This window comes from Muntiacus reevesi, chromosome 17 (assembly GCF_963930625.1).
Source record: "Muntiacus reevesi chromosome 17, mMunRee1.1, whole genome shotgun sequence".
Classification (NCBI taxonomy): domain Eukaryota; kingdom Metazoa; phylum Chordata; class Mammalia; order Artiodactyla; family Cervidae; genus Muntiacus; species Muntiacus reevesi.
The window spans coordinates 26,345,473-26,360,926 of record NC_089265.1 but is presented as its reverse complement, the minus strand read 5'-3'; the positions used below and the strand labels follow the sequence as shown (position 1 = coordinate 26,360,926).

Below are 15,454 nucleotides of genomic sequence, written 5' to 3'. Positions count from 1 at the left end.
CATCTGAAGGCTGGACATAATATATTCTAACTGATCCTCAAAGTATATGCATGTCTCCCCTTCTATGCATAATTCCCATGACAGACTATATTTTAGAGATGTGCTCAAAGACATTGTGAAGTTGAAGTAACCCACAATCGTCATAACATTTCCCCGTATCAACAATTACTTTGGTCCCATTTTCTTCCGATGTATCTACAACTCTTAAAGAATTCATGGATACACTAAATACTCATGTAAGAACGATAACATTTCTGGTTATACCTACGCAGATGCAGGCTGTCTCGATGTCCTGGACCTATGGTTCTTTCCATCCGTAAATTTCTGTTTCTATATTGGATAAATACGTGTGTATGAAGATAATATATTGATTTAATTATAAAGCCACAAGGCAAAGCAGAAATATATATAACAGAAGCTGCAGCTTCTAAGTGAAGGTTCATGGGAAAGCAGGGAACTGTGTACACAGTTAACTTATTCACACCTAGATGCATGGAAACACACACGCACATACACACACACAGAGCACAGAGAAAAATGGCGTGCATTACTGAGTAAGATGGCGTATGATTCTGCATGCTTATCCAGAACAAGCACCGACTGCAATAATCCTTCACAAGCATGGCAGCCTGGGGATCACGCGGTCACTGTGGACAATCTTTACAGTGCATCGAAAACATCTAAGTTGGATTTTTTTTTAATGTGTCAAGTCCACCATGACTGGCACCCTCCACCCCCCAGCAGGAGCAGCCAATGGAGATTTACTGACCTGTCTCTGCTTCGGCGAGAGGGGAAGGCAGCGTTGCAGCCGGCCACCGTGCAGACATGCATCTCTTTCAAGTGAACGTTCCTGTAGTGAAGCTTCACGCTGTAGGAGCTTTTGAAACTCTTCTTGCACACATAACAGATTTTAGGGTCTGGGCTAGAACACAGGTCCCCTTCTGGGGAGAACTTCTGAGGGCTGCCGTAATTCAGGGACGATGTAAAACTCTCGTGCAGGGCTGCCATGCTGGCACCCCCGCCGTTGTACAGTCCGTACTGGCTCATGTAAAACATGTCGTAAGTGGGATCTGTAAACTCCTCCTTCACCTTGATGACATCCTGGTGAGAGGGCTCACTGTGGTTCTCGTCCGGCCTCTCACTGTTCATCAGGACTTTCTCGCTCACTTCACTGTGCATATGCTCATCCCCCTCCATGGATTCCTCACCGAGTTTGGGCTCCGAAGACTCAGACTCATTCTCATAGTCCCGCTCAGGTTCTTGGTCCTCAGAAGTCATGCTGTCAGCCCTTCTTATTTCTGTCCTTGAAATGCACCGGGTCCTGCTATGCTTAGAAAAGTCCTTCACAGACATGCCCGGACTCATCTCCTCCTGGGAGTGGCAGTGATTGTCATGGCTCCCATCATTGACCACAGGCCCGCTGTCATTGGGGTCGTCATCTTCATCGTCAAACTCATCGGCGGTATCGATAATTTCCTTCTCGATCTTCACAGGCATGCTGGACTTCCTGGGCTTCTTCTTGGGCGCCAGGTCGGCACTGGGCTCATGAGTGGCCATCATCACTACTGGCGCTGCTGGCTCAGAGGGGGGCGGGGGGTGCTGCTCTATGGTACCACTGGTTGGGATGATGGGACTGGTCGGGAGGGAGGTCGGAGGGCTCACCATTTCCCCTGGAGTGAGTAAACTTCTATAAAATGGAGGAACTGGTTGGACAGTCTTTAGCCCAGAGAACACCAGCTGGCTAGGGAGAGGGTTCTGTAAGACGGGGTCTAGTGGGGGAGTGGTAAAACCCATTGGGGGCCGGCCAGGGCTTGTGAGTGTGAGATTCGATTTTGCACTTGCTATGACGGGGGTGGCAGCCCCGGACGTGGCCCGGATTAAATCTTTGTCTCGGTTATTCCTTAGCATAGGCATGTGAAGGCGAGGGTTAGGGTTCGCACTGTGGCGGTTACGGCTGCGAAGGGAGCTAAAGACCATATTGCAGCCTTCAATGGTGCACCGATGTTTGATCTTCAGGTGAACCGCGTTATAATGGATTTTGAGAGTACCTTTGTCATAGAACGTCTTCCCACACGCGTTACAGAACACTCTTCCCTTCCGGGAGGCCGACCCCATCCTTCTCATCCTGTGGATCCGGAATGAGCTCTTCGGGTGTTCAGTTTTGGACAGGTCACTGACTGGGGCGGAATTCTGAATGGGGGACACGCAGGCTGGCTCGGTTTTGGGCTCCACGTTGGTGATGCTGGTCAGGGCATTTCTATTGGGTGTTTGATCGTTCTTGTAGGGCGTGGGGGAGACTTCAGACTCACTGCTCTCATTATATTCATTCTGGGTCGAAAGGCTGGGCTCCCGCAGCCTCAGTCCTGGTTGCTCTAATAGCAGCCCGTTTGGAGGCAATCCTAGCAGCGGGGCTGAGACCGGGTTTATGTACTGGAATGGCAGCAGGAAGGCGAGGCTGTTGGGGATGTTTTCGAAGTGATGAATGCTGGAAGGGTTGCTGTTCTCTAGATGGGCGAGGAGGCTGGGACTCCTGGTGCGATTATTGCTCTCAATGAAAGTTCTGATGTCTGAGTCTGTCTTTGAAGATGGTACAGCTACGGCCTGCCCTTCCTTCTCCTGAATCGCCATCAGCTCCACGATGGATTTGGTTTCTCCGAACCGCAGAAACTGCTGAAGGGTGATGATTTCCTCTTCTCGAGACATGATGGCCCAGCGGTCAAGCACCTTGCCGGCAGCATCCTGGAGGCCACATCAAAGAAACGACAAAGACAAACACAGAAACTTATTGATTGTGCATAATTATTCAGGGCAGCTGAAGGTGCTCTGCCTGCTCATGGAACACCGCGAGCAAGAGCAGAAAACAACATGCAAGCACTGTTAATACAAGTTGATCCACAAAGCAAACTTTTCTGCCATGCAAATGCAGTCATTAGAGTCACAGTTAGAGAAACAGATTGAGTTTAATAATGTCAGAGCAAACAACGTAGACCACTGGGGCTCTGTGATCTAAAATGCCTACGCTACTGCTACTTGTAACAACAATGGTCTATAGCCTATGCAATTATTTAGCATATATTAGTACAAGACGTGAACTCTTGCTGTGTAATCCAGTGTATGCAGAAACAAAACAAAACGTGGTACCTTAATCTTTATCAAATAGTGACATCATAGAAAGGAATTAGGTACATTTTTCAAATTTTATTTCATTAACACAATCAGACACGGCACTGGATTAAATGATGACACTTCCTTTAAATAGGAGCTATTATCTGAATTTCTAAATCACGAAGATGAATGAAGTAGCATCACCCGCCTACCCACATTGCTATGCTGTATCTCTCCCCTTTTAAGTGGCTGAATTTTAGTGTCACGTTACAGTAGGCAATTTCGTAAGGTAGAGTAAGGAAACACAGCAATTGTACTTTTTCTGAAAATTGATTGTAATTCTATGATTCAAAGTTTGAGTTAAGAGTATTTGACTTTTTATGATCTTGTTATAAATGACAGTTATAGATATTCAGAAAGTAAACACGTGATGGATTTAGATAGAATAAATGTGTAAAAATATTGTCTCTTAACGTCCTGCTCTGATAGTAGAGTGTGTCCACAGAGAATACACATCAGTAATCACCAGACTATGTGTTGTTAAATATACATTAAAAAGCATTTCACACTTTCATTTTTGCTAGTAAGTATGAGATATGCCTGGAGGTAGGACTTAAAAATCCTGCAATGTAATGTCAGGCAATCCATTTCAGTATGGATTGAGAGGAACCTATTCAAACACTTAAATAATGACTCCATCATCTACCAGGGCACAGCTCCTTCCCACCAGGAAAGAACACTCGGCAGCCCTCTGTGAAGAGCACTTGTTCCAACCCTTGACAGTCAATTTATGAAGCACAAAATCGTCTTATAAATACAAGACAAGAGCCTTATTAATTACAAAGGGGAAAATCATAACATTATAAGGGAGAAACCTAGCAGACACCACCTTAACCAACCTGCCTAAATGAAGGATCATCACGGACCTTGTCATCTATATACCGAGAAGGACACACTGTGGTTTCTGTGGCATGCTTGCCAAAAAAAAAAATGCACACCTCAATCTAATTAGGAAAAAACATCAGATAAACCAAAATTAAAAGGTGTTCTGCAAAACAGCCACAAGTATTCTTCAAAATGTAAATGTCGGGAAATATTTTTTTAAAAAGTCAAAGACCAAAGATTGGTTAGAGGTTAGAGGTTAGAGGAGACCAAGACAGGACAGATGAACTTAAGATTCTAGGGATCCTAGACCAGAAAAGGAACATTTGTGGGAATACTGGTAAAATCTCAGGAAAGTCTCTTGATTAGTGAACAGCATGGTTTCAATCCTAATTTCTCAGTTTCAACAACTGTACTATGCATATGTAAGATGTTACATCAGGGCAAACAGGATAAAGGGAACTGTACTATTTTTGCAAGAGAGAATTCTCTCTCATAGACAGTTCTACTCAGCCCTGTGATGTGAAATTCTCTCTGGACCACAACTGTATGGTCTGAATCACATCACCTAATTTGGTATTAAGGTGATACTTGTCATTTATTTAAATTACTTAAAAAAGAAACTCTAATAGTTATAAGCCATTCCTTATAAGGCTAATTTCTGACATTCTATCCTTTTATATGTGTGTTACTGTCTAGTACTACCTGACCTGTCTCTTGAGAAATCTGTATGCAGGTCAGGAAGCAATAGTTAGAACTGGACATGGAAAAACAGACTGCTTTCAAATTGGGCAAAGAGTATGTCAAGCCTATATATTGTCACCCTGCTTATTTAACTTATATGCAGAGTACATCATGGGAAACGCTGGGCTGGAGGAAGCACAAGCTGGAATCAAGATTGCTGGGAAAAATATCAATAACCTCAAATATGCAGATGACACCACCCTTGTGGCAGAAAGTGAAGAACTAAAGAGCCTCTTCATGAAAGAGGACAGTGGAAAAAGTTGGTTTAAAATTCAACACTCAGAAAACTAAGATCATGGCATCTGGTCCCATCACTACATGGCAAATAGATGGGGAAACAAAACAGTGAGAGACTTTATTTTTGGGGGGCTTCAAAATCACTGCAGATGGTGACTTCAGCCATGAAATTAAAAGAAGCTTGCTCCTTGGAAGAAAAGCTATGACCAACCTAGACAGCATATTAAAAAGCAGAGACATTACTTTGTCAACAAAGGTCCAGCTAGTCAAAACTATGGTTTTTCCAGTAGTCAGGTATGGATGTGAGAGTTGGACCGTGAAGAAAGCTGAGCACCGAAGAATTGATGCTTTTGAACTGTGGTGTTGGAGAAGACTCTTGAGAGTCCCTTGGCCTGCAAGGAGATCCAACCAGTCCATCCTAAAGGAAATCAGTCCTGAATGTTCATTGGAAGGACTGATGCTGAAGCTGAAACTCCAGTACTTTGGTCACCTGATGCGAAAAGCTGACTCATCTGAAAAGACCCTGATGCTGGGAAAAATTGAAGGCGGGAGGAAAAGGGGACAACAGAAGAGGAAATGGTTGGATGGCATCACTGACGCAATGGATATGAGTTTGGGTAAATTCTGGGAGTTGGTGATGGACAGGGAGGCCTGGCGTGCTGCAGTCCTTGGGGTGGCAAAGAGTTGGACACGACTGAGTGACTGAGCAACTGAACTGAACCACGTAAACTGGCAAATACAGATGTCCCTCCCTCATCTGCAGGAGAAATTAGCCTTCAGACTAAACATTCTCATGCAGTTCTCTGTTCACAATAGCCATACCATGATATGTCGACACAGTGACTGACTGGATAATCCCGGAGTTGTGAAGTAGCTGCTTTTTTAAAAGTATCACTTATGGCAATGGTCTCCCTTACATCCTTTTTTGGGACAGGGAAGTAGAGGAGACTGTTGGTATTGTAAATAAGCAGAGAAATAAATTGTGATTTTACAGGGATTATCTCATTTGAGTCTTATAATAGCTTCCAGAGCTCAGCAAATGTTTAACAGATGAGATACCAGAGGTACGACTGCTTAAGGTTGCGAAGATGCTAACTGGGGTCCAGGACTTGAACCCAGAAATTCTGACTCCAGGTTCACTGAACTTACTGTCATCCATGAGGTCATTTCGAAGAAGGCAATGGCAACCCACTCCAGTATGCTTGCCTGGAAAATCCCATGGATGGAGGAGCCTGGTGGGCTGCAGTCCATGGAGTTACGAAGAGTCAGACATGACTGAGCGACTTCACTTTCAGTTTCCATTTTCATGCATTGGAGAAGGAAATGGCAACCCACTCCAGAATTCTTGCCTGGAGAATCCCAGGGACGGCGGAGCCTGGTGGGCTGCCATCCATGGGGTCACACAGAGTCGGACACGACTTACGCAAGTTAGCAGCAGCAGCAGCATGAGGCCATTTCCCAGGTGGGCACACTGAGTCTGTGATAACAAGGAGCAAGACCTCTCCTGAACAAGGCTGGCCTCCAGATCACTGTCACGTCCTCTTCTACACCATTTTTCCTTTACCATCAAATCCATTTTCTTGATTATTCTTTTTATGAAAGCGTTCACTGTGGAAACTCAATCTGAATGGTGTGCAGCCATTTTTACCTCAGGTTCTTTCCAGGTAGCCTGCACCTAAATCTGCATGTTGATACCGTACTTACAGAGTTGGCAGCCTCTGATATTAAAATAGGCCTCAGAAACCATAGCAACTGATCAAACGCACCTGAGGCATCTCCTTTCCATCACCCTTCTGTCTTCCCTCCCTTAACAGTACACAGCAGTCCCATATGGTTTCTTTTTTCTCCTGGCCCGCCACGAATGCCTGCTGCTATTTCTAAATCTACTGCCTTTCAGATTCTTTTTTAGTCGAGTGGCTGTCTCCACTGAAATGGAGACTGCTATGTTAAACTACTTACTTCTGGTGGAAGAGGTCCAGGTAAGCAAGGTTTAGAACTTTGCTGGTTGCCTGAATGATAAAAGAGAAGCTTTATTTATCATGGTAACAGAAGCATCCATTTATATTTACCTAGAAGGACAACATAGTATCTTTGTAAACGAATGTGCCTGGGGAGAGGTCAAATATCTACATGACATACTCCAACTAGAATCCTCCTGACAGGGTACCCTCTGGATCCAGGCAATGTGAAGTTGTTTCCAAAGAAGCCATCATTCATCAAGACCATCTAAAGACCATCCCTTTCATAAACAGGAAACTGCAACAAGAAATAAAGTTGATTGTCTCATGTAATAGAATGGGTCTGAAAGCTCAATGCAAGGAATGAATATCAGCTTTAGCATATCCTTGGGTTAAAGTAGTTGAAGGGAGTTAGAAATCATCAAAGGAAAACAAGGGAGGCCCAGGTTTTTTGCCTGGAGATCTTTGTGACAGAAGTAATCAGGATCTGGTGCAGTGATCCTTAAACCATGGCTTAAGACTCCTCTGGTTAAGACTTCCCAAGAGTGGCCTATATGCTATCAAAAAGAACCAGTCGGCAAGGAATTGAGAGTAGCTATCTGGTAGCTTTCAGGACAATGTGACACTGCTGTACAATGAAAGACATGGTCATTTCTTTTAAAATTAACTGATTTTTACTTTATTTAACTTAAGTATTGGCTCAAGATCAGCTGGGGGAAAACTGGTCCTTCCTCACAGGTAGCTTGAGAAGTACAGATCTAAAACCTAGGCCTCCTTATCATGTCAACTACACTTTACCAGGGTGATTGAAAGCCATAAAAAGAATTTGGCATTGTCACAAAATAAACAGTAATGGAAAAAATTCAGTCTGTTAGGCCACTATGAACATCCTGACCACTTCATACTGGGATGCTGAACTTGTGTATAAATGAAAAGTCACATCAGAGTGAGTAACTGGATTTGTGTCCTTCCCATTCATGTTGTAGTTGGTGCTGAGTTACTTTAGGCTCTCCCATTTGTAACCAGAGCTCAGTGACCATTTCATTGGAAATTATTATTTACAAAATGAGGATGATAAGACTTGTCCTGTTAAGTGAAATGCAAAGTATTAGGATAAATATTTTTTTAATTTTTGGCTACACCATGCCAGTTTGTGGGATTCTAGTTCTATAACCAGGGATCAAACCCAGGTCCTTGGCAGTGAAAGCACAGAGTCCTAACCACTGGACCACCAGCGAAGTCCCTAGGATAAGTATTGATTTCCTATGATAATAACTGGCTATCCTATTAATTAGAAGATTTGTAACCAAATAATCCAGACTTACAAACCAGTTTTACTAGGTTCAGAAACAGTATAAAACACTTAAAATATTTACATCTAAACATTTTAAATGAAAAGATTTCCTTTTATATTCACTGAACTGGTGCTTATATCACTTAGGAGAAATCTGGCACCCAGTTCAATATGGGTCCAGAGTGATTTTTTAAAATCTTTGTCGGTAGGGTCAATGATCATGGTTTCAACGGTTTTATTTGAGCCCCTTTTTCATATCAAAACACCTTACATGATGCATAGTTTTAAAACCAAAGTCAAGTAAGATCGACTGTTCCTTCTCATGTGAGGGGAAGGGAGAATAGAGAAGGAAAGATATAAAGAGACCAGAGAGAGACCAGATAAAGACTTTGGGATCATTAGACTGTCAGCTGACCTTAAGCCCTGAGAATCTGCTTGAAGGCCAAGAATAAACCTCTTTGTGCTCATGGCAGGCCACTAGCATGCTAGAGCATAGAGGGAAACACTGCCTTTCCTTCCACACATGGAAATGAGACCAGACCACTAAGCACAGCAAAGACCTAGGGCCTATTTGCTCTAGCAGTATTCATGTTATGAAGAAAGCAGCAAACAGCTTAAAGACCAGCACAGGATAGTTTAATTTTCTATTCTATTTCATGAATTTCTCTCTGTCAAATTTAAGGCATAATTTAAAGGAAAAATCCAAAAACGATTAGCTAAAAACTAAAAACATTTCCCCTTTGATCTAACTTTAAAGCTTTTAATGAAGTGCTATCCACCTAAAACAAAATGAGAGGTTTATGAGACATACTTTCTGATATCATGTCTAGATTTGCAAGCATAGTGTGCTATCTTAAGGTATTATTCCATTCCAACTGTATCAGCAACTTATTTTCATGACCAGTTTCCTATTGGGATTTTCTCTTCTTTCTGGGCTCGAGGAAGCACAAGCTGGAATCAAGATTGCCGGGAGAAATATCAATAACCTCAGATGTGCAGATGACACCACCCTTATGGCAGAAAGTGAAGAACTAAAGAGCCTCTTGATGAAAGTGAAAGAGGACAGTGAAAAAGTTGGCTTAAAGCTCAACATTCAGAAAACTAAGATCATGGCATCCGGTCCCATCACTTCATGGCAAACAGATGGGGAAACAGTGGCTGACTTTATTTTTTGGGCCTCCAAAATCACTACAGATGGTGACTGCAGCCATGAAATTAAAAGACGCTTACTCCTTGGAAGAAAAGTTATGACTAATCTAGACAGCATATTAAAAAGCAGAGACATTACTTTGCTAACAAAGGTCCGTCTAGTCAAGCCTATGGTTTTTCCAGTGGTCACGTACGGATGTGAGAGTTGGACTATAAAGAAAGCTGAGTGCTGAAGAATTGATGCTTTTGAACTGTGGTGTTGGAGAAGACTCTTGAGAGTCCCTTGGACTGCAAGGAGGTCCAACCAGTCCATCCTAAAGGAGATCAGTCCTGGATGTTCATTGGAAGGACTGATGCTGAAGCTGAAACTCCAATACTTTGGCGACCTGATGGGAAGAGCTGACTCATTTGAAAAGACCCTGATGCTGGGAAAGATTGGGGGCAGGAGGAGAAGGGGATGACAGAGGATGTGATGGTTGGATGGCACCACCAACTCAATGGACATGGGTTTGGGTAGACTCCAGGAGTTGGTGATGGATAGGGAGGCCTGGTGTGCTGCAGTTCATGGGGTCGCAAAGAGTTGGACACAACTGAGCGACTGAACTGAACTGAACTTCTTTCTCCTTCAGGATGAGTTCAGGTATTAAGGCAAGAGGAATGGACTTGGGTAGAAGACAGACAAACGATCCCAAGCCAATCCAGCTTGGCACTCTATCAAGTAAAACTGAACTATTAATTATGGAGTTAAAAACTGATAAAACCATGCTATGAAAAACTTGAAACATGCGTTTTGCCAGGTTTTCTTGATATTTAAGTCTTAATTAAAAAAATAGTGGGAGATATACACAAAGGAGTACTACTGGGCAATGAAAAAGAATAAACTATTGATAGAAACATAACCTTAAGAATGAAAGAAGTCAGACCTAAAAGATAACAGATGTTACTATGCCAATCAGAGGAAATCATCCTTGAAAAGTAAGCCTACAAGAAGGGAAATGAGATCAGTAGTTGCCAGGGTCCGAGGGTGGAAGAAAGGACTGCCTGTAAAAGACCAGTGGGAACTTTAGGCAGTGATGGAAATGTTCTATATCCTAAGGCTGATGTATATATGACTATATAGATTGTAGACTTAACAACTCCTAGATATTTTGGAATGTAAGGTATACCTCAAAGAAGCTGTTACAAAACATTAAACTATGAAAATTGCATGAACTCTCACACTCAGAACTCAACATTCACAACTTTCCCCATTTATATATAGACCATCTTCTTGTTCCCTGCATTCTGTTGTAACCAGAAAAACACATGCTCTCTCCTCCATTCTCTCCTATCTGTAGGGGGGTACACAACAATCCACTGATGTGGTGAGTAAACATGATAATTTCTATTTTTTTAACCTAAAAAGACAAATGTGTTAATTTTTTTTGTGTGTGTGTTAATTTTTATATGTAAATTTACAATATATTACTAACTTAGAAACAGCTTCACACGCACTGGGGTGCACGCTCATGTATTTTGTGAAAAGGGTGTGTAGTCATAAAAAGTTTAGACTGCTTCACTACAGAGCCAATATTGACAGGTGGCAGACACGGACCATGCACACACGTCTTCACACACACTGTGGAAGACATTGAAGAGTGGTCTGTTAATTCACCGAAGCTCCCCTTCACCTGCCTTTGTGCTGGCCTGTTGGTTAGCTAGACGTGTGTCAAGGAAGTGACCCAGAAATTAGGAACTCTATCCTTTGACTGGTAGGTCACCTCAGGGGGAAGTGGTGGGCTCAGACTATGATCTCAGATGTCATGAAGAGGGCCATTCGCTTAACTTCATATGGGGGTGTGTGGGGGGCTGCTGCAAATGAGAGTTCATGGATACCATCTGAGGGGTGGGCAGGCTGCATGTGAGGGCTGAAAGCACTGCCTACAGCTTTACCAAAAAAAAAATCTTATAGAAGTTACAGAACTTTCAGTCCTCTTCTCTCCTTTTCACCTACAAGCTATCTGTTTTAGAACTCATGTGGGTCCATATGTGACAAGCAGATATTTCAATTTTACATTGTTCCTCTAAAGTCAAGTTACTTTTAAACTTCTCTTTAGCCAAAAAGTTTAACTGGTCAGGGTACTCTCCACATATATCAGAGCCACTTCCTCTCTTTCTGTTGAGGTGGGGGGGGGGAGGCTAATTATTTATTTATCTAATTTACATGACTTGGTTTGGGTTAAAATTTTTGTGTCTGTGTGCCTATACATGTGTGTGTGTAAGCAAGCAAGAAGTGGGGCGGGGGGGAGGTGTGTGTGCAGGAGGGGGCAGATGAAGAAAAATGGTAAAACAATAACAAAAAATGCTTATTGAAAAGAACAGATTCTGGGAAGCACTTGGGGAAATTTTGTAAGCAATATTGTGATAATTTTTGAGAAACACTTGAAATTATGTGGGGAAACAACTTGGCATGCTTATTTGTTTTAGCAAATTTACATTTAAACACATATTTCTGGGAGGGCACTGGCTGAGAAAGATGAACCGCTACCATATACAGTATACACTGGAACAGTCTGCTTGTGTAAGTAAACAGAATTATACTCTTCTTTATTCACAGAGTTCTTTCAAGTGAGTGTGCTTCTCCAGTGTTTCGGGCTAATATTTCCACGCCAGTTGAAACAACTGTAATATCTGTAGGCGGAGTGAGGCATGCTCATTTATACCATGATTGCACCAAATGGTTCAAATTAGACTTGATAAGAAAAAAAATCAAATTCATTTTGGGTTATAAAAACTACCCGATTTTCAACATTTGGAAATTTGTGTTTTGCAGAATTTCTCAAGAGCATCACTTTACCTTTTAAATACAATGTTGACCAGTCCATTCTTGCTTCTTCTGCCCCTCCCCAGGACAGAAGGGTTCCATGAGAAAGAGTCAATAGGGTGTGGTACAGAAAGAAATGAAAACTTGCAAAGAAAAATAAAGACTGGACTTTGTTAACATTCATGCACATTTATCCCTTCTGGGGAACAAATATGCTTTCCTCATCAACCCAAGCCCATCGATGTCATGAAATGTGCGCACACACATCAGAGCTATGTATATATTGGCTGGCTGTGATTACAGAAGCTGGTGCTAAATTCAGTATGCACGGATTATAAAGGACTTGTCTGAAGTATCTTTCCAATTCCTCCTTTTTCCCTCAAAGGAGAAATGAACGCTATAGGAATATCTACCACTGGTTATAATGACAGAGCTCTCAAAAAACTTTGCCTTAAAGAATTTTCTGTCAAGGTGAGACTCATTAGTCCTTGCTAACACAGGTCTGCTCTCTATAAATACCATTTGCACATTAGGGATTGACTTTAAAAGTTATTTATCACGTACATGTGTATGTATACAAACGTGTACCTGTAGAGAGACTACCATCCTCAGGTCACTGCACCAACCTCATTATAAATCAGTCTTATTATAGGATGAAAAATGCTCAATCATGAAGAATTGGTAGTATACTAAGGAAAGGCATATCAGATTACTTGCAGGAAAAAAAAAAAAGTACAAAATTAAGGAATTAATGTCCTTGGATGAAACTGGAAGTTTGAAGGAAATGGCCCCTGACTGCAGTTGGGAGCAGAAGGAAAAGACATGCTAATTTTATGTGATTTTCAGGTATGGCTCTGGTAGATTTTTCAAGAGATAAATCCCTACCATTTCTGTTTCTGATCCATATTTGAAACTACTTTTCAGAGAAGAAGGTATCTTTTAGAAGAAGAAACAAATTATTGAGAAATTGAACAATACACTCTCCCAAAATGACCACCTCTCAAACCAAGAGGAATCAAAATGCCAAGGCATTAGTTTTAAATGGCTCTTCTGATTTTTTTTTAAGTATGTTGCTTGACTTTTGATATAAAAATTTACTTTGTTATAGAATGTTCTTGATTATGGACAAGATGAGAACATATAATTCATAGAGGACAATTGCTTTTCTCCTCAAAGCCGTCTGTACAGCAATTTTATTTTAAAATCTGTGATTATGAGAGATCACTCTAGGGTTACAACATATTTAATCACAGAACTCCAGTTAAGCTCTGCTAAAGGCCTGTCAGGATTTCTTCCCTGTATCCAGGAATTTTAGCTTGTCTGGCTTTAAACCAGCTCCATGCATTTCTTCTGTTGGTTATTTGTTTGCAAATAAATAAAGCAAGTGCCTTGCTTTGCCATCTACAGAATTGTCAGAGGTGTAAATTACTTTCCACAATATCTAGAATTACACTTTAAAGAGTCTGAAGTTATTTTTCAAATTACCTAGCTCCACTGTAAATCAAATCTGAGAAACTTTTAAAGACACAATACATTTTAATAATTAACAATGGTATCTTAAGAATCATTTAAGTTTCGAAATAGGAAATCTCAAATCCAGCAGATCTTTATTCCTAGAAGATCAATCGTTAATATACAATCACCTGTGCATCTTTAAGCACAGAGTATCTAACTCTGAACTTAGAGGCTAAAAGAGAATTTGGATCTTAAAATTTCAAATTTTGGTTATGCTTAATATAACTTCCTCATATTCAACATCAGAGGAAAATAAAGAACATAAACAAAAGACACCTGAATTCTAGTCTTCGTTTTGCCAATGACCAGCTGTGTGACTGTGAAGGAACCAGTACCTAGTTTTGTTTTCGTACATGTAAGAAAGAGTCCTACTAAACTTTCCTGTCGGTGTTGTTTAGTCGCTATTGTGTCCAACTCTTTTGCAACCCTATGGACTGTAGCCCACCAGGCTCCACTCTCCAAGGGATTTCCCTGAAGGAATACTGGAGTGGGTTGCCATTTCCTCCTTCAGGGAATCTTCCCGACCTGGGGATCAAACCTGGGTCTCCTACACTGGCAGACAGATTCTTCACCAAGACACCAGGGAAGCCCCACTAACTTTCTAAGCCTTACTAAAAAAAGTCAAATTCCCTTATTTAACTATTTATACCTAGAATCTGGACACACAAGACATTTCAATCAAAATGTTTCCAATCTTAGGCTAAAGTTTTTCCTTTCAACCAACTTGTGTATGTAACTTATTTTCAGAACATATGCGTTTATGACTGAAAATATGCCACCATCTGAGTTACTGTATGGTTCCATAATCTGCATGCCTCCCTCGATGCTTTATCAGTAATGTGATTAGAGGTAGTAATTCTTCTGGATTACTTTTTACTCCTGGTCAATTTAATGATCTGTTCAAGTGAAAACTTTGCTTCTATAGGGAAACTGCTCAGTAAGTTCCTTCAAAGCCCCCATATCACTGTATCAATACAGGTTGTGGAAATCCTGTAAAACATGAGGCTCAGTCATTCCAAAATAAATACGTTATATCTCCATCAAGCTATATAAATAAATATCTGTAGTTCTCCTGTGATCTCTGGAGTTCTGAGAAACAGCAGTATCTGCATATGAGACTCTTCCCCCAATTAAACCTTTTAAATAGACACAAGTTACTCTTTTGGAGATGATCACCATGAGATGCTAGGGGGTAAGTCATTTTATGGTTCAGGACAACAAAGGAACAGTTTCAAAATCTCAGAGAAAACACTAGAAACAGGAGGAAGGAGAAGGATGGGCCCTGCAAGTGGTCTTGTTTTCTTCTCCCCTCAGACATACAGATAAAACCTGAGTCCTTGGACAGCTATAAATCCGCTTGCTTGGCAATAAACACCACTCACCAGAGCCCATGCTAGCATTTTTGCTTTGAGCTTTACATCTTCTAGTTTACCTTTCTTTCCATAACCGATGTTCTGCCACCAGGCTTGTAGAAAGCTTCCGTCTGCCCAGGGGTCTGTGCTGAGGTTTCATGTATCTAAACACAAACACCAGAGAGACCCTGGCATTTCCTGATGGGCTTTCCTGTAATGTCTGATAAACAGCAAGTTCAGTTCAGTTCAGTCGCTCAGTCATGTCCAACTCTTTGCGACCCCATGAATCGCAGCATGCCAGGCCTCCCTGTCCATCACCAACTCCCGGAGTTTACCCAAACCCATGCCCATCGAGTCGGTGATGCCATCCAACCATCTCATCCTCTGTCATCCCCTTCTCTTCCTGTCCCCAATC

The 15,454-nt window shown here is 41.7% G+C and overlaps 1 protein-coding gene across 13 annotated transcripts in view; it reads right to left on the bottom strand.

The window, feature by feature from the left end:
• BNC2 (basonuclin zinc finger protein 2) overlaps positions 1-15,454 on the bottom strand; it is a 460,748-nt gene that overhangs the window by 17,980 nt on the left and 427,314 nt on the right. For 8 of the 13 annotated variants that reach the window (XM_065907673.1, XM_065907672.1, XM_065907675.1 and 5 more), the window contains 2 exons: positions 770-2,739; positions 265-330 (listed from right to left, as the gene is read on the bottom strand). In XM_065907673.1, the coding sequence (XP_065763745.1) occupies positions 265-330; positions 770-2,739 (2,036 nt within the window). The remainder of the gene's footprint in view (positions 1-264; positions 331-769; positions 2,740-15,454) is intronic. The other 5 variants (XM_065907685.1, XM_065907674.1, XM_065907678.1 and 2 more) reach the window with 2 other exon arrangements.